This window comes from Sminthopsis crassicaudata, chromosome 2 (genome assembly GCF_048593235.1).
Source record: "Sminthopsis crassicaudata isolate SCR6 chromosome 2, ASM4859323v1, whole genome shotgun sequence".
Taxonomy (NCBI): Eukaryota; Metazoa; Chordata; class Mammalia; order Dasyuromorphia; family Dasyuridae; genus Sminthopsis; species Sminthopsis crassicaudata.
In genome coordinates, this window is record NC_133618.1 from 226,128,122 (window position 1) to 226,147,492 (window position 19,371).

General features: G+C 36.5%; 1 protein-coding gene across 1 annotated transcript in view; it reads left to right on the plus strand.

Annotated features, from left to right (window-relative positions):
* Positions 1-17,203, plus strand: part of DNAJC27 (DnaJ heat shock protein family (Hsp40) member C27) — a 55,101-nt gene extending 37,898 nt beyond the window's left edge. Inside the window, exons 5-7 of the mRNA XM_074288355.1 lie at positions 5,508-5,630; positions 10,148-10,308; positions 15,696-17,203. Of these exons, the coding sequence (XP_074144456.1) occupies positions 5,508-5,630; positions 10,148-10,308; positions 15,696-15,828 (417 nt within the window). The 3' untranslated portion in view covers positions 15,829-17,203. The remainder of the gene's footprint in view (positions 1-5,507; positions 5,631-10,147; positions 10,309-15,695) is intronic.
* Positions 17,204-19,371: the final 2,168 nt, after the last annotated feature.

Consider the following 19,371-nt stretch of genomic DNA (forward strand, 5'->3'; position numbering starts at 1 on the left):
CAGTTTCTCATTGATCATTGCTCTGATCATAGAGATCAGTTACAAGAGGAAAAATTGCAAGAACATAACTATAACATAACATAAGCAATCAAAACTCAACCTTCAGCACATACAGGATAAAATAGCTTTAACCCAGTTTTATTCCAATCAATTGCCCCACTAACTGTCAGAAGGTGGAGCCTTAAAGCTCCCAAATAGCATTAACTAATTAATTATAAGCCCAAGAAAATTTTACCTCCAATAATAAATTCCATTAATCAAATTTCAGATAAATCCTAAAGAGAGATCTACCATAACCTTATAGTGTAACAGTAAGAAATTTGTTCCAATAAGTTCACAACTTAAACAATTATCATATCCAAGTAGATGTTTCATAAGTGAACATTATACATACAAATCAGTTTATTTTTAAGATACCCAATACATAGAAAAAAAGTCCCAAATTGCATATTGTCCATAACAAATATTTTCAAAAGCACAAAGAAAAAAACTATTATTTTCAGAGGCCCTTTAAATAACCTCAGGATGACCCAATACAATCAATTTAAAACTTATACAGAATGTCCACATACTACATAAGAGAATCTGAAAGATTCTTAAAAATAGCAATTAAACTTTTAGAAATAATCCTACCAAAGTATGGATTACATTTATGACCATATTCCTCAAACAAGAAAACCATTATATATCAAGAAACAGATATTCAGTCAATTAACCTAAAAGTAAGCCTGTCCCTTTAAATCAGTTTGCTGCACTGGCAGTAACTAGCTTTAAAAAGGGGGGGGGGGGCAGGAGGAGGTGAGAGGGGTGAGAGGAGGAGCTCTTCCTTCCCCCACTCTTGCACCCCTGGACAAAAATTTCCTCAAGTTCCCCACTCAATTTCTTACATGGGAATCCTTCTCAAAATTTAGCCCATCAGTTTATTCACTTTCTCCCAATATCAAGTTTCTTCCCAAGTCTACCAGTTTCCCAGCTTTCTCCTTCTTTCATGCTACACATACTTAAACAATCTCCAACAACTTTCTTAACTAGACATTCCACTGCTAAAGTAGCTGGAAGCAGTGGGTGGGTGGGTGGGTGGGGGGGTGAGTTGAATCTTTTGAAGCTCTCTCCCTCACCTCTTCTTTCTGTTGCCAATAACCTTTCTCTTACTTCCTAAAATCATGCAAACCTTTAATTGTTCCTACAAATCAATCCTTCATAAATCACCTGCATTCTTCTTTCCAGTTCTCTTCAAAATTTTTAAGATTCACAATATAGTGAATAGCTAAATAAAACATAACTTCAAACCAAACTTTTTTTTTTTCCCTGCCCGAGTGTTTGACCACAATTAGCATCTCTCTTATCTTTCCAGGCAGAGCTTGAATTATATTGCTCTTTCCCTTCTTCTTTAATAATAAAGATATCAATATTCAAACAAATCCCAAGATCTTATACTCATAATAAACAAATCTAGCATGCAAAGGCAATAGCAAAATTATTTCCCACAATTTTCAGAATCATCCCAAAGTTCCTAATCAAATGTTTTTCTCCTGCCTGAGCTTTAGATAAGGTTTTATTGCCCTTTACTCCAGCAAGCTCTGAAAACTCTTCAGCCAGTTTTTTCTTTTGCTTACCAATGAGTACATCAGGTTAAAAAGTTTAGAATCACAAGCAAATTTTCAAATAACCAATTCCCAGATTTCTTAATCATTGTTCTTAAAACTTAATAGAGCTCTTAAATTAACAAAACAGACAAATCACACAGACTGTCATTGCAACATTAAACAAACATTTAACACATACAGACTAGTTTGCTTCGAGAGGCTCCCTGGCCACCAGAAAGAACTAAAGCAAAATACAGACCAATGAGACAGACACGCAACACAAGGGAGACAACCAACCACTGGAGAGAACCAGTCAGGACCGTCCCACAGCGTCCTGTGGAGGTCAGCAAGGGCGTTAACGCTGGATCCAGCTTAGCCACTTGCTAGAGATACAGGAACACTCACCAGACCAGACAGACGGCTACAGGATAGTCAGGCAGCTGCAGGGGTCCTTCAGGATGCTATTGACCAAATTAGAATTTTGGACTTAGGTAGAATCAACCTACACCATTCCAGACTCGTCTGGGGCAGGGGAACATCAATCCCGGTGGCCACCCCTAGGCAGAAAGCAGTGTTTTTGGATCTGACAGAAGGCAAGCCAAAGGCTATCTCAGTGGGACTCCAAATGAAACAGACTGACACGAGATAGACAGCTCGGACCAGGTTATTCAATTTCAAGCATCATTTATTAGCTGGCTGGCAACTGGCCCCACTAGAAAGGCTAGTAGAGATCAGCCCCGAGCCTCCAGCGAGATAGACTTTTAAGCATGTTTGCCACTCCTTGGTACAGTCTTGTAGTTACAGTGACTCGACCTTTTGCTTAACAAGGGGAAAAATACGGGGCTTACAGGATGTCTGACGTTGTTAGGCAAGCATTCTGTCTGTACATAATTGAGCAAACATTTCCCTTAATTTAGTTTAAGCAACATTTTCCTATAAGTCTGAGGCCCCTTGACCCAGGGATGAGGGGACCAGTCTTTTGTCCATTTCAGTGCCACCTCGCTGCCCCCAAAGATCAGTTTCAAGGAACTTAACATGGACAAAGTGTTTATGTTTGTTACACATAAATGTTACCATATGTTTAAGATTGATATCAGCACTTGGGAAGTTCAGAAGAAAGATTGGGACAGAGACTCAAAAAAGCAAAACTATCTAGAAAAAGATAAAAATAGTAATTGTGTTATACAAATGAGGTGTGGAGGACAAGTAGAGGCATTAGAGGGGGGAGGAAGGTTCATAGTTCTGGAATGGATTAAATAGACAATACTATATATATATACCATGAAAGGTATAGCACCCTTGAAAAGGGGTGAGGTAGGAGGGAGAAAAGCAGAAGGTGGGGGAAGAAGACAAAGGAGGGATTCCTGGGTGGGGGAAGGTTAAGTAGCAGCAAGGCAAATTAAGGAGCAGAATTAAAGCAGAAGAATTAGCAGGGATTGTTGTTGTTTGCTCTTCATTCTGGAAGAGGCATCTGGGAGGTGATGTCATGACATAAGTGAATTGAATTTAAGTGAAGGAGGGCTGTGCAAAGTCACCTGCTACTTTCCCCTCCAGAGTCTTCTGGGTTCAGTGGCCAGATAGAGATCAGCATGACTGGAGATGGTCCTGCTTGCAGCTAAGTCTCAGTTTGCCTGAGGCTGCCCCCATGCAGTGATTAAGGTTAGGTAGGTAGCAATTGAGTCCACTTAGTCCAAATATGAAAATTTGGCAGGGGAAGTCCCTCAGGGTTTCTGGCCAAAGCATAAACAATTGCTGTTTACATTCAGTCTTGGAAAGGAGATATATACAAACACTACAACAAGGATCAGAAATAGAAATTATTAAGGAAAAAAAGTACAGCTAGTAATCACTGATCTTAGACAAAGTCAAACTTAAAGATTCAATGGGAATAAAGTTTAAAAAGTGCTCAGCAGAGGAAAAAAAAAAGAGCAACCTACAAGGAAGCTATATGAAAAGATGGACACATGCAAATACAATTTCTTCTACTATTATATGTACTTTCTTGAAGTGGAAATTGTTATATATTTTGAATCCTTCCTGATGTTCTACTGGATACATGACAAATGTTTTGTTTTGTTTTGTGTTATTTTCCTTTTCTGTTTTTTTAATAAAATAAATTTTAAAAAACTAAAGTAAAACTTATTTGGTTCAGATTAATAGTTGAAAGAGATTTAGAAAATCATGATAGATTTCACTTCTTTCAGACAAGCACAAGAGCAACAACACAGTAATAATGAGTGGACTTTTATGTAGCTTAACATACATGAGAGAAGTAGCAGTGATATTGTTAAAAGTTCAATAGCAGCTACACTCTTGACATCACTTTCTGAGGCCTTCCCTATTTTCTTGAGAATTTGTTTGCCAGATAACCATGCAGTCAGAGTCAAGGAACCCTCATATGGAGCATTTCTCACCTGGGACTTAGAAGCTTTCTGTAAGCAATCCAAATTGCCACAAAACTCCATTATATTATCCCCAAATCCCCTCTTACCTGCTGCCACCATACCCCATAATGATAGTCCAGCACAGCTTATCTGCAAGCAATTTAACTTTTTTTTTTGCCATAGTATTGACTTGACTTACTTTTCCTAGCTTTTCCATTACAGTGGACAAAAGTGCAAATACAAAATGTGACCCAAGGAAAGGTGGTGTTGCTTTTGAAGGACAGACTTGCAGCCTTGTATTAAAACTGACGTTGCCCTCAGGTTTGTAATATTCAAGTTGTATGGCATAGTGGAAAGAACATTGAACTTGAAGTCAAGAAGATCTGTCTTCAGATCTTGTCACTTATTACCGGTGTGATTGTAAACAAGTTGTTTAACCCCTCAGAAGCATGGTTTGGTTTCTTCATTTGCAAAATGACAATAATAATGCCTAGAGTACCTAAGGTTGTTGTGAAGTTACAATGAGAAAACAAATATAAAATGCACTGCAAACCTTATTGTTGTTCATTTGTTTGTCATATCCAAATCTTCATGATCCTATTTAAAGTTTTCTTGGCAAAGACACTGGAATGGCTTGTTATTTCCTTCAGATGAGGAACTGAGGCCAACAGGGTTAAGTGACTTGTCCATGGTCACACAGATAGGAAGTGTTAGGGACTGGATTTGAACTCAGGAAGATGAATCCTCCTGACTTCAGGCCTCTTGCTTTATCCACTGAGCCATCTAGTTGTTCTCTTGCAAACTTTGAAGTGTTACAAAAATGTTATTCTTCTTGTTATTTTTGAAGATCAGCATGGTCAAACATGTGTTTATTTCTACATGAGTTGTACCAGAAAGCACAAAGGAAATCTTCCATAATAGTATGTTAACTGTCTTTGGTGTGTTTTGTTATGGTTCCACAATTGAATAAATTAATCATTGAGATCCATTGATAGGCAATGTGTTTTGTGTCCCATTTACAGCACAGTAGGCTGTAAAATCCCAGGAGACACAGATCACTCCATTTAAATGTTCAGTTAGAAAGTTAATTATGTATCAGCTAAAAAACTCAGCAAGAAGAACAAAGTATTTGTAATCATTCTTAATATCATTGATTTTATTATGATTCAATAATTATAATTAGTTTTTCTTCTTTTTCATATATATTATACAATTATTCTGTAATTTAACTCCTGATGTTGATTCTTGCATAGAGTAGGTAAACTAGAACATTAATGATTGAGTGGCTTTTGAAGCAGTTCAATTCTCTGTACTCAATGAATTTGTTTCTCTCTTTTTTTTTTCTTATTTTCTTTCCTCCTTTCTGTCATTATTACCTTTTTGTTTTTATTTTTCTCTACTCCTCTTTCTTCCTTCATTCCTGCTAATAACATTTTGGAACATCACTTAACTTTACTGGTGCCTATTTTAAATGAAATATTTGGCTAATCCACTCTACAAAAATTATTACATACAACTTTCTCTTTTCTCATTTAAGATTGATTGTACCAAGCATCGCTGTGTAGATGAAAGTGAAGGACGTCTTTGGGCTGAAAGCAAAGGGTTCCTTTATTTTGAGACTTCGGCACAAACTGGAGAAGGAATCAATGAGATGTTCCAGGTAATGTAGTCATAGAAGGATTATTCCAGGACTATGTCATGTTTTAGTTTTAATTCTAAGAAACCAGCAAAGCAAAAGAAAATACATTTATTAAGAGAATGAGTGAGTCATTCATTGTTCCTAAAAAATAGGCCTCTTCATGATAGTTGGGAAATTTCTTTCTATTTACTTGTCTTTCAGTCTACTTATTATAGATCATGAAATAAGACAAGAATTTTCTAAACGTCTTCCTTTGACCCCTAACTGGACATTAGCAATTTACTGAAAAATTAAGAAGGGGTGAGACCTTATCAATAACTATTGATAATCCTCTTCACTCCTGAGTTATAAAAGATTAGTAAGGACAATTTCTAATACTGATCCCTGGGAGGTTGTTACCAAGTGTGCTGTTGAGAACAAAGTATGAGTATGTAGAGATGATGAAAAATTAATGTTGTACTTAGAATAATTAGTGGTACAAGTCAGAGGAAGAGTGAAAGGATAGTATACAATGAATAAACTGAGAAAGGGGGCAGGAGAAATAGAGATAGAGAGTGTAGGTACTATTTGGATGTGAATCCATAGGTATTTTAAGAGAGATAATGAGATATGGGTCCCTGAAAGTTTTGTCCTATTTCTTCAAAACATACTTCTTGAAGTATGTTTCTTCAAAGGGTTGAGCTCCTCCCCACACCATCATAAACCTTAATTTGTAGGAGGAATGTAAGGAGAGTAGTGGATTAAGTTGGGCACAAAAGTAGGCAATCTAGCTTGAGCTAGCTAAATTAAATACCTACTGGTACCCACTGTCCCCTCATGGAACAATTCCAACATCTGATTCCTGTGATGACAGAGCTTTGTCAAATTCTGTGACTGAACAGTACAATTCTGAGTCCCTTTCAGTCTGAACAAGAAAAAAAAATTGTCTACATAGAACTCAATTAGATCCAGAATCATAGCCTCAAAGTGTAGGAATGAAAATGCATCCATGATATATATCTTTCAGAGCCATCAATGATTTACTGAAGGTTTACTTGTGTCAACCTGTTCTTTTGAGTGAGTGATTCTTAATAGGTTGGTAACTAAATGAATATCAATTAATATTGTCTAGTTTGTGTCTTTAAAAGTCCTACCATATATCATAGTAAGATTATTCCAAATTAGCTGGGCTGTAAAAGGACTTCACAGTCAATATTCTTATCGAACAACTTTGAAACCCAGCATTAACAGGAAATAACCCACTTGAATTGACTATTGATGTTTTGAAGTTCAGTGGTTCAAATTCACACTATTAATATGGTCCTAGAACCTCCTATAACTCTTCTGTAACAATATAACTTTTGTACTTATGATAGAAAAAAATTCCTAGAAACTGATAAAAATCTCATGAGAAATGAGAAAAATCTCAGAAATATTGTTGAGAAAAGGAAGTAATCAAATTATTTTTGTGGTACATTAAGACATTGTTTAGTTTAGTTTTTTTAGATTGTTAGCATCCCTAAAAATAGGGCTGTTTTCAAAGCCACTCATGAGATGTTTGATTTTTTTTGTTTTTGTTTTTGTTTTTGTTTTTGTTTTTGTTTTTGTAAAGGAGAGCATTACTGATAAATGGCTGAACTAATTGTGGCATATGAATGTAATAGAGTATTATTATGTCATAAAAATGACTATAGGGAAAGAGGCATACGAATCTCAAAAGACATATATGAATTGATATAGTGAAGTGACCAAAAAAATTTTAGTCACTATATGATTATAAAGAAATCAAAAGATTTAAAAATTCTGATTAGAGGATTGATGATAAAGCATCTTTCCTAACAGAGAGGTGATAGAAATCAGACACAGTATTAGTTAAACATTTTCAAATATGGGTAACATATAAATTAGTTTTGTTTGCCAGTCTTTTTGTCACTAGAAAAGGGTTGGATTTGTTTTTTTTTTTAATTGTAGAGGGAATTTGGGAAGTGAATGAGTAATAATGATGTTGAAAAAAGAAAGGAGTTGTTGAATTTTTTTTTTAAACTTGGAACAAAATAGATGGAAATTTGGAGAAAGACATAAGCATTGTAGTTTTTCTGAAATAACACATTTAATTTGTCATATACTTTTAAAGAGGAGAACAAACTTTATGGAAATGCTCAATTTCATGTACAAACCTTTTTCTGTTCTTTTTATATGAAAATATGTTAAATTTATTTGTTATTTGATGTATCGGATAAAAAGAAGAAGAAAAAAATTTTTTTAAAAAGGAAAAATAAGCCATGCAAATCATTAGCCTTTCCATATATCATCAATAAAACCCAGCAGGAAGAGAGAAATTTTATTCAGAATTACTATAAACCATGTAAAACATATTGCCATCTAAATTAATTTGCTTGGTCAGTCTTTGGTCAAACCACAAAAATTCTTCTGATTATGCACAAAAAAAGATTAAAAATTTCAAAGTAAATAATTTTAAAAAGTAAGAAGGAAGAAGGTGTCACAGTCCCACTTCTCAACCCTCCAGACCCACTGACTCTACTTTCAACTGATTTCCACATTTACTACTCAGGGGAGCAGTTCCTATGGAGAAAGGGGCCTGCCACCTCTTCCACATGTACACCAACTACCAGCCAACTGCTGTGGACAAACAAAAAAACCTAAAAGTACAAAGAATAGCAGTACCTTTCAGACCACTGGCTCTCCTTTAGTATGACTGCCATAGTCATCATCCAAGAAGTAATCCCTGTGGAAAAAGGAAATACCTTGCCTGTCTCCACGTATATCAACTGCCAATCAATTGCCATAGAAGGGCAGGCAAGCTTAAGAGCTTTGGGAACATCAATATTTTCCATAATACCAGCTCTCCTTCTAATCTTGCCATTAAATCCAGCACATAGGAAAGCAGCCTCTGTAGAGAAGGGCCCAACTACTCCCAATATTAAATGCTAATCAATAACTAGTAGCAGACAAACAAATCTAAGAGCCCCAGAAATATGAGTGCCCCACAAACTAGGAGCTGTGCTTCTAGCCTGACCACCAAAAACTTTCAGAGCATTAGCCACTGTGAAAAAGGGGCATGCTACTCCTACCACTACCTATACTAGCTGCCAACTAACAATCAGTGAGAGGCAGGTGGGCCCAAGAGTCCTGGGAACAGCAGCACCCTCCTGACTACCAGATCTTTTTCCAGCCTGGCTACCATAGCAGTCCTCTGGGTGGGAACAACTCCTATGGAGAAGGAGCCTGCTATCACCTCTGCCAACTGCCTGCTAATTTTTAATGACAAGGAAATAAGCCTAAAAGGAAAATCCAATTTCCCCTCTCCCTCTGTGCTATTGAACCAGCTTCTGGATTACCCCAGTAGTCATCCTTTTGAGATATATAGCCCTTATGAGGAAGTAGCCTAGCAACTAAGTCTTTCTGCAGTTGTGCTTCCTCAGCAACCACAGTTATTGAAGATCCAGAAAAGAAAGTTCTTAGTGTTAAAGTTCTAGGTTCTGTGAAATGGTTCAGTGTTAGAAACTGACATGTTTTATTAAAGAATATGATACAAAAACAAAGCATTAGCATCCACACTGCTACTATATCCCAAGAACATCTGGGTCTTTTATTTGACTTACACCTGCAAACTCCTGCATTGTTGTTTTCTCTCCATTAGAGTGTGAGCTCATTGGGGACAAAGGTGGGGGGGGGTTAGACTATTTTTCTGTTTGTATCCCCAGTACCTAACAGTATTTTTTTTTAATTTTTTATTTTATTTTTTTAATATTTTATTTTTTTTATTTAGAATTTTTTCCCACAGTATATATGCATGAGTAATTTTTTTTTTTACAATATTATCCCTTGCATTCATTTTTCCAAATTATCCTCCCCCTCCCTCCACTCCCTTCCCCCGATGACAGGCAGTCCCATACATTTTTACATGCTAACACAGTATTTTTCATATAGCAAGTATTTCAATACTTTTTCATTCATTGTTGGTGACTCCCTGCTCATCCAAGTATTCTGATTAGTGATATTGGGGATGTCACGGGAGGTCCAGAAGAGCCAGGCCACTGATCCCAAGCCATTGCCAGTCATCCTGACTTTTTGTCTTGCCACTGGACTTCCATGACTATAGAGGGGAGAGGGAGACTGATGACTTTGCACAGCTCTACGTCCCTTTAATCGAATTCATGTACTAGGCAAGATGTCACCCTGTGATGTCACTGGTCCTCTTCGTGAATGAAGAAGCAACAGAGGCAGAAGAGCTAGGCCCACAACCATTTAGAAGAGAAAAATGAGTCTAAGGGTCAGGAGGAAGCAGAGGCCCTGAACCTCTCCTCTTGGGAATAGCAGAGGAAGAGGAAAGGGGACGATGATATTGGCAGAAAAGTTGGGGACGAGATCTAAAGCACCTTTTTCTGCTGGTTAAACTGGATACTTATTTAATACCTTTAGCACCTTCATTTGTAACTTATAAAGATAAAGATAAATTTTAACAAGTCTCATTGGCATAATAAATTAGTGCCAAATCCACTGTTCCTAAAATCACTTCTATAATGCTTTGTTTACAGATGTTTTATTCTGCCATAGTTGATTTTTGTGAAAATGGAGGGAAACGTCCTGTAACAAATATCAGCATAAGTTTCACCAAAGAACAAGCTGATAACATTCGCAGGATTCGAAACAGCAAAGATAGCTGGGATATGTTGGGAGTCAAACCTGGAGCCACAAGGTAAAAGTATTTTAAGGAGTCCTAGGACTCCTGGTCAGTTCAGTAGATGGGTTTTAATGAACTAGTGATTTCATTGGTGTAGGAAATTCTACCAGTGCAGACTAAGATTCTTCAGCTTAGAGTCTTAAAGAGTTACCTAAGCTTCAGTCTGCGATTTGCTCCCTGGGTTCACACAGATCAGCAGAAGTGAAATTTGAGCCCAGTTCTTTCTTTCTCTGAGGTTTGCTCTCTATTCAGTCTGTCATAGTGAGTGCCTCAGTATTAGTTATCAGTCAGATTTATAGGAGAATCCTAATTAGATATTAAGCACAAGATTTAAGTTAGAAGGGATATGAGAGGCCATCTAGTCCAATCCATATCTAACCATCATTTCCCTACATGTGGTTGTCCAGCTTCTGGTTCATATTTCAATTGAGAAGCTGATTCCAGCTGTTCATAATGAAGAAATTTTTCTTTGTTGTTACTCAGTTGGTCAGTCATATCTGACTCATTGTGACCCCATTTGGGCTTTTCTTGGCAATGATATTGGAGTAGTCTGCCATTTTTCACTCCAGCTCATTTTACAGATGAAGAGACTGGGGCAAACCAGGGTAAATGGCTTGCTCATGATCATACAGCTACTCAGTGTTGAGGTCAGATTTAAACTCAAGAATCCAGTCTCCTCAACTGAAGTCCCAGTACTCTATCCACTGTCCCACCAAGCTGCCTTGAAGGATTTTGTTTTATTTTGTTTTGTTTTTTACATCAATATTAATTACATCTTCCTTCTGCAACTTAGAGCCTTTGTTACTAGTTCTGGCCTCCAGAGCTGAGAAGAAAAATATTACTCTTCTTCATGGTGGTTTTTAAGATACTAGAATAGCAATATTCTCTTGACTCCTAAATCTTCCAGGCAAAACCTCCTTAGTTCTATCAGTTCATCTCCTTATGGCATGTCTGTGCTCTTTGCCTTCATTTCTTCTCTTTTCATTTTCTTGTCATCTAATTTTTGATCTCATTACTCAGCAGAAATTTCTCTCCAAAGTTACTATTACTATCTTAATTACCAATTCTTTTGGCTTTTTCTCAGTTCTTATCTTCATGGTCTCTGTGCAACATTTGTCACTGTTGATTTCACTTTCTTTCTGGATACTCTCTTGGTTTTATGACATTGCCCTTTTAATTCTCCTACCTGTCTTTGAGGGCCTTCTTGTCACAAAACCTGCTATTACATGTGTAGGTATTACTCACTTCTCTTTGCTTAGCTGTAATTCTCTATAAATAGTCAAATGTCCAGACACCAGACTTCTCACTACCAAACCAGGACTAACTACCAGGACCAGGACTCAGAGATCAGGCCTATGCAGGCCATTGGGCAATGGGATGAAGGAATTAGTGTCAAATGTGAATTCATTTAGGTCTCTGAGATTTCTATCTCTAGTTATTACTGATCCAGCTGTCTAACCCAGTTTATCTGCAGGTCCATTATCTTATTTCTTGGTGTTTGTAGAAGGAACAGATGGACATTATTTCTCTTTCCCATTTCCCTATTCCTGTCATCATAAGACCCTAGAAGTGGAAATCCCATAATTATAGATTTGTCTAGTATTTCATCCAACTTCTGCAGAGAAAATTCTCCTCTACCCTTGCCTATATCCCCGTGATTCAGGATCAGTACCTCCCAAGTCGGAAACTCCCTTTTTTTCAGCAAGCTCTCCTTCATTCTATCTAAGTTTTTGTAGCAGTCAGCCAACTAGCATTTGTTAAATGCCTACTTTGTGCCAGGTACTGTGCTATGTACTCCAAAAAGTGTTTATCCTAGAGTCAGAGAGCCTGTGTTCTGTCCTACCTCTGCTATATACTACTTATGTGACCTTGGGCATGTTAATTAATCTTGCCAGACCTCTTTTTCCAGAGATAGAAAATGAAGAGGTTGGACTAAATGGCCTGTTAGGTTCTTTTTTATTCTAAATTTATGATCCTGTGATTTACCAATCTTCAGGCCATTCTCCATTCTTTATTTCCTTGGTAATAGCCTTCTTCTATGCCCAATCTTTTCCCTCAAATGTGGACACTTCAGTATACATGTATGTTGGTGTTTTCTCATAACTTTTGACTTCCTAGTTCATCTGCTTCCTCAACTTTCATGTCATATCTTCTCTTTACCTTAGCCTTCCACAGGAATGATCATATCATAAATTTCACTTTCCCCTAGAACTGCCTCCACAATCTTGAAGTCTGAAATTTGTATTTCTAGTTATAGCTTCCTATCCTTTCATCGCTATTTTTAACTTATTCTGCCTAAACCTAATCTTCATTGTCACCTTGACCTCTTGCTCTTTCACTTTGTCCTGGTCTCCTATTAATCTGACTTTTACTCCTTTCAAGTACTTGACCCTGTAGTTGATTAATTCAATTATTCAGAGGCTTCTACCCTTAAATCTCTTATTCCCTTGTCCTTATGCTACTTATGCCTTACTTAAACTGAACTCTGGGTTGTCTTCACTAACTGCTTCTCATTGTTGACTTGTGTAATACTCATTGTCTTTGGAAAATGTCACAAAGTGCCACAGAATTAGGTTATCCGGTCTCAAATGCCACACGGCAATTCTTTTTTCTACACTATTCTTATTTTATATGAATGTCCTCCTTGAAGTAGCTATTTTAGTTCTCCTCTTCAGTCTCATGCTCTCTATTACCCTTATCCTGGTATTCTTAGCTAGACTTTACCATTTACTTACTGAGAAAATTGAGCTCCATTTTCTTCCTGACACTAAATATCAGCATCTCTCTACATAGTGCTTCCATCTATTTTGCTGTAGTCTCTGAAGAGGTGAACCTTCTCTTGCCAAGGAGATTCTTCTATTTTATACTCTTAATCCCATCTCCTCATATTTCCTATCTGGCTTCCAACCCTGCTATTTAATCGCAAGTATCTCTACACACCCACACAACAATTTATTAGCAGTTAATTTTTTTTCCTAGGCTAGGTTTATTGCTACATTTGACGCTATTAACCACTTCCTGCTCCTGGATATTTTTTCCTCCCTTGGCTTCCATGACACCTTTGTCTTATGTCTTCTTATTCATCTGACTTCTGAGTTTCCTTTCTCAGCCAGTTGATTCTGAGTGCTACTGTAAATGATATTGATGGGTTATATTTAGGCTGACCTGAAAGTGGTTTCTATTTAGAACTAAATAGAGCTATTTAGTCTTCTGGGTCACAGGTCCAAATTGTAGTGGGTGTCCATTGATCATTTTAAAACAGTGGATTTGTTCAGATCTCTGGACCAAGAGCAAGTCCATAAAGTTGGCAGAAGTTTCCAGAGTTCACCAAAGCTCAGACTCTTAATAACTGTGTATCTGGTTCAAAATCAGCAATCAAAAATAAATAGACTATGAAACAGATGATGATATTAGTTTCTAGGGCTATAGAAAAAGTTATAATGGCATGTAGATTAGTCCATGCGTCACTCCCTACCAGGATAATTTCCATATAACAAAGCTATGCTGGCCTTGGTACCTTTAAGTATATTCTTTACCCCAGCTTTGTCGTGACAATGTAGAACCTGATGTCAGATATTATTAAATAAGTGTAGATACATTTATTGGTACGCACATCTGCCTGGACTAATTCATTCATTACATAAGAGCATAGCCAAGAATTTCAAGAACTAATTTAACAGATCATGTGTTCTATCTCAAGTTCCAACTTAGGGAATGGAAGGAGAGTCCTTGTCCTTACCAGAGATGGCACATAATAATAATAAAAGCAATAATATCTAGCATTTATATAGTACTTTAAAGTGTGACAAACACTTTATATACATTAACTTGTTTTGCATATCATCTGGTGAGCAATTTTCATTCTTAGTAGAATGTCAGAAATCTCAGTTCCTGAAAGAAACTTTTACCCATACACATTGTTCAGCAATGAGATATTTTCAATAAGGCAGCCACAGTCTATCTCATTGTGCACGATATGCCTAAGGCCACTGTGACTGAGACTGTAGAGAGTCCCTGGTCAGGGAGGGCCTTGGACACCTTGAACTGAACCTAGGACCTGTTCAGTCCTGTTTGTCCTGCTGACAAAGAGAAGACTCCGGGGTGCACTGGTGCTCTCCTGTAGGAGCTCTCCTTTGTGTTGTACTTTTCTCATAACTGTACTTTGTGTGAGATGATTATCCCCATTTTACAGAGGGGGAAACCAAGACTCAGAGATTAAGTGACTTGCTTATGGTCATGCCCAGCTAACAAATGGAAAAAGTGGAATCTGAATCTTAAGTTTTCTCAGTCTAATATGATGCTCTCTACTAGACTGCACTGTGAAAATGTACTGACAATTAGGAGAACACCAGCATGAGAGAAGGGCAGATGAAGGAGGTTCTGAGTTGGGGGAAGAGGAAGTGAGAACCAAAAGACTAGACCATGTTAGTATCAATATGTCTCCAGATCATCAAAATCTAAGAAGCTAGTAGAAATTAGGTCAGTTACCATAATGCAGAGAATGCTGCATTTGTCTGGTCCACTCTGTCTTTACATCCTTAGTGGTTTGATGGTTGTTGCTAGAATCCTTCGTTCCCTATGGGCCCAGGTAGTTCAGAGCAGTATCTACTCTGTCTTCATCTTGCAGTTGCAGTCATCAGACTCTGGATTCAGGCCTTCTCTGCAGCATGTGGCTTAATCTCCCACAAACAACCTCTGTATAGAGAATAAAGTCAGGCATTAGAAATGTGCTTAGTTGTACAAAATCCTTTTCAGAAAAGTTTCTCACTATGCAATCCGGCATGTTGTACCATGGGTTGCAGTCTACTTTGCCCACCCCTAGTTATGTCTCTGCAGAGCAACATTACTTCTCATTGCTTCCAACAGACTTGTAGGACCTAGCCTACATTCTATTCATTTTGGCCTCTGTACATTTGTACTTGCTGTTAACTCAAGTGAAATGCAAAATCCTCATTTTGCTAATCCATCAGAAACCTGTTCCATGAAGCCTTTCCTGATCAACTCCCACTCTAATTATTTAATCATATACTTCTAGAAATACTACTTCTTATTTTTTTTTTTTATACAAGTGAACTAATGCTCTAGAAGATTAAGTATATCTCTCAGAATCACAAAGAGAGTTTGTGGACAATCCAGGTCTTAAACAAAAATCTTCTTACTCCTAGTTCTTTGTTATTTCCGCTATCCTATTCTGCCTTGCTCTGCATCACAATTAATATAAACTTATTTTTGTGTTACTATGTGTTGCCTATTTTTGTCTTTTCAATTATTTTCACTTAAATTACATAATTTCAATTATTTAAATTAAATAACATAACTGAAAGAAATATTATTAGAAGTCAAAATAAAATGGTTAAAAGCTCACCATGTTAATAACAAATAACTATTGTCTTTTTCTTTAGGGATGAGGTGAACAAAGCTTATCGGAAACTTGCAGTACTTCTCCATCCTGACAAGTGTATGGCTCCAGGCAGTGAAGATGCTTTCAAGGCTGTTGTGAATGCCCGGACAGCCCTCCTAAAAAATATCAAATAACCTAAAATGCAGCAGGAAACAGACAAGTATTTATCTCCACTAGATAATTCTATTTCCCAGAAAGAAAAAGAATTGAGACCTCACCCAGGATTGTTGCTCTGTCCATTTGTGTATACACAATTTCAGATTCTTATCACTATTTTTTGGAAATTTTTGAAGGGAAAAAAAAGTGCTATTGTTTTCAGTTGTGAAGAGCTGTGATTCATATCATTCATTTTTTATTTGCCCATTTTTACAGTCTGATAACTCTCTTCTCTTTATTTATAAACATGGTGGTAGTATCATTTCATAGATACTTTATTCAGGTGAGGGCATATGGCTTCCATGGGGTGAGAATCACCTCTCAATTATATTTTACTTTGGTTCATCACTTGAGTGATAAATCAAGAATGAAAGCAGGGAATAGAACATTCTCCCATAATATGACATCATGAAAGAATTTCTTTGTTTTTACTCTCAAAATAAAAGGAGAATGTTTAGGAATTTGGAGTGGTATTTTAATCACCATTTTAGAATTAATTCCATATATCTCTTTGACTTCAGTGAAATGGGCTGAATTGCTCTAAATTAAGTTCCTTCTCATGAGCATCACTCAACAGTATCTCCAGAAGGATATAGTTCAGTATCTTACACCAGGAGAGTAAATCCTAGTCTCCCAGGACAGGTTGAAGTCTGGGAATGCTAATGGCTACTTCTTCCATTGCTGTCATTTTTTGATCAATGTTAGTTAATACAAATAGAGAGAATCATGGGATTGGCTGTTCAGAGATCAAGCTAAGGGCCAGAGATAATAGGAGGACATGCACATAGAGTAAGGTTTGGTGTCAGTGCTGGAGCATTGGATATAAATTCTTGTAGCAGCATATCTCTAGATAGGAGAGACCAGCCTTGCCCAGTGCATATCCTCTGACCCTTTGGGAGAAACACCCTACTGAGCCTGAAAGTTTTCTCTTCACAAATGGGTGGAAATGGAAATGATTCTCCCTCTACCACTCCCCTCCTCTTCCCAAGACAGATTTCCTCTTTACCTACCACCCTCATTCTCTCTCTCTCTTCCCTATACTTTTAATTAATATATTCTCCATCCTCTAGTTTAGACATGCTACCCAAACTAATTTAACCAGTCTGAAAGATCTGGTAGGGAATGTCGGGATGGTAATGGAAAAAAGATTCTGTGTCCTGTTGGAAGAGAAGAGGAAAGTGTTTTCTGATACTTTTTTTCTTGGACTGCCAAGTTTTTATATAGCAATATTTATTCAAAAACAATAAACATTAATTTTCTCTAGAGAAATACCATCATGTTCACCACCATAGCATCCCTTCTCATCACACAAAAGTCTCATGACTACAAAGTAATAAAAATCTTCAAATGTAATTTTATGTAAGACATCTGACTACTTTATGAGTATGCCTCATATTCTTTGGCTGCTAAAAAAAAAATGGTTTAACTGGGCCTTTGAGGTCTGTAGATACATTTATTGTACAAAAAGCTTGAAGAGTTGGACCTTTAGACTTGGCAAGAATTTACTTTACAATCTACAAGGAAAGACAGACCAAGTTTTTAGAACCTAGTGGTATTATCTGTCTTAAAGCTGCCATATTTTCATGCTGCTAGAATCAGGCTACATTTTGCTCTGGTTTTAGTTAATCCAAAGCATCACTCCCAATCTCTGCTGTCATTATTTAGTGATGCTTTAAAGATTATTTTTGCTCCCCTCCTCTTAATTATGGGTCTGATATGATTGGATATGTTTTCAGGTAACTAGGATTTATTACAGGGTCCTTGGTCCCAGTTTGAGAGTCTCAGCACTTTTTAAATAACTTTAATAAATTTTCTTGTGTGAGGTTTTCCTTTGGCTCTATAGCTAGCCTCAGATCACTGAACTACATAGATTGGTTGCCTACATAGTATATACTTGTATAACAAGTCCTTAGCCAAATTAGAGTTCTTATGGGCCTGGCATGTGCTTTATGTGTCTTTATCATATTTAAATAAATATAGTGTTGGAATTTGTAAAAAGATCAGCTGAATAAGGGAGTCTTCTCGTACCATCATTTGCCAATTGCCATGTACATAGAGCATCCTGAATTCTTTGGCACAATATAAAGAGTAAAATTACTACCCATTTTTGATACCATAATAGGTGGGTTGCTTTAGCCCAGCTTCAGTGCATGAATGGTTAATATGGCAAATAGAATTCCAGTGAGCATCTCAGCTGTTATCTTTTTAATGCAAATATGATTCATTAAGATTTAAAGCTCAGTCTTGATCCATAGGTCTTTTAAGTCTATGATTTCCAGAATTAGCAACTTCAGAAATATAGCTGCTACATACTAAGATTCTAGGCCCTTTATGTTTTAGAGAAGTTTTTGTTTTGTTTAGTTTTTAAGCTCAGGATCCTGGGAGTTACTATTATGGTCCTTGAACAGGATTTGAAGGTACAAGAGAGCATGTTTTACTAGGAAATTATAGTTTGGCAAGTACTGGCTGTTAAGCCAGATTTCTGTTAAGAAAACCTGCAGACCTCAAAGTATAACTCTAACAACCTCCTGCTGAAAATATGCATACATTAGTTCAATCTTGTAAGAGTTCTTGAGCCAGTTGGGTTTCTTTCAGAGGACTTAATGTCTTTCATAGAGAATAAGGATAAAAATAATAGTTTAATGCCATTCTTAATTGGAAAACAAATAATTCCTTAAGATATGACATTTTAGCAGTTGTTTACAAAGCTCAAGCATTAATCTAACAACATACCTAAATACCTTAACATTTACATTCTTTTTGATTCACTATTCAGACTGTAATTCTATTTTTTCAATTTTAGTACCATTGTCAAACTTGTCAAGCAGAATATATATATATCATATGTTGAACTTTCAGCCAGATAGGATCCAGCAAGATGCCTTTCATTACCAGTTTTCTGAAAAGGAAAAATAGAGGAATTTGAAAGCATAGGTCATAGAACTTTTTTTTTTTAATTTTATAGGTTATAGAAATGTAATGTTTTGAAACAATTTAGAGATGCTCACTTTAGATATGAAAAGAAGTCATGTTTCTGATGTTTCATGAATCATATTGTTTCCAGCAAACCAAACTGCAATTTCAAGCCATGCAAATAAAGGCCATATTGATAAAAATTATTTCTTTTGGAAAATGGACATGTTCCAATAAGTCATAACATTTTCTGTGATGACACCCTTCTGGTATTGTTCCCTCTTGAAATGTGAATGTCATACATAACCTTATTTCAAATCTTTAGGTTGAGTATACCTATTTTTCTTTTTTGTTGAAATGACTAAAAATGTTTAATTTAATAAGTGTTTATGTCTTGAATGAGACTGTTACTTGCCTTTATGTTATGTATTTTTATAAAGTAAAGCCAAAATTCAAACACACTAGTTTTGTCTGTATTCTACATTTGTATATAATGCAGTGTCATCTAGTAAAATATACAATGGGTTAAATCATCGACTACAACACTTACCAGTTATACTTGTATGTCCTTGGACAAAAGAAAAAAAAAAAGATGCTTCAATTTTTGC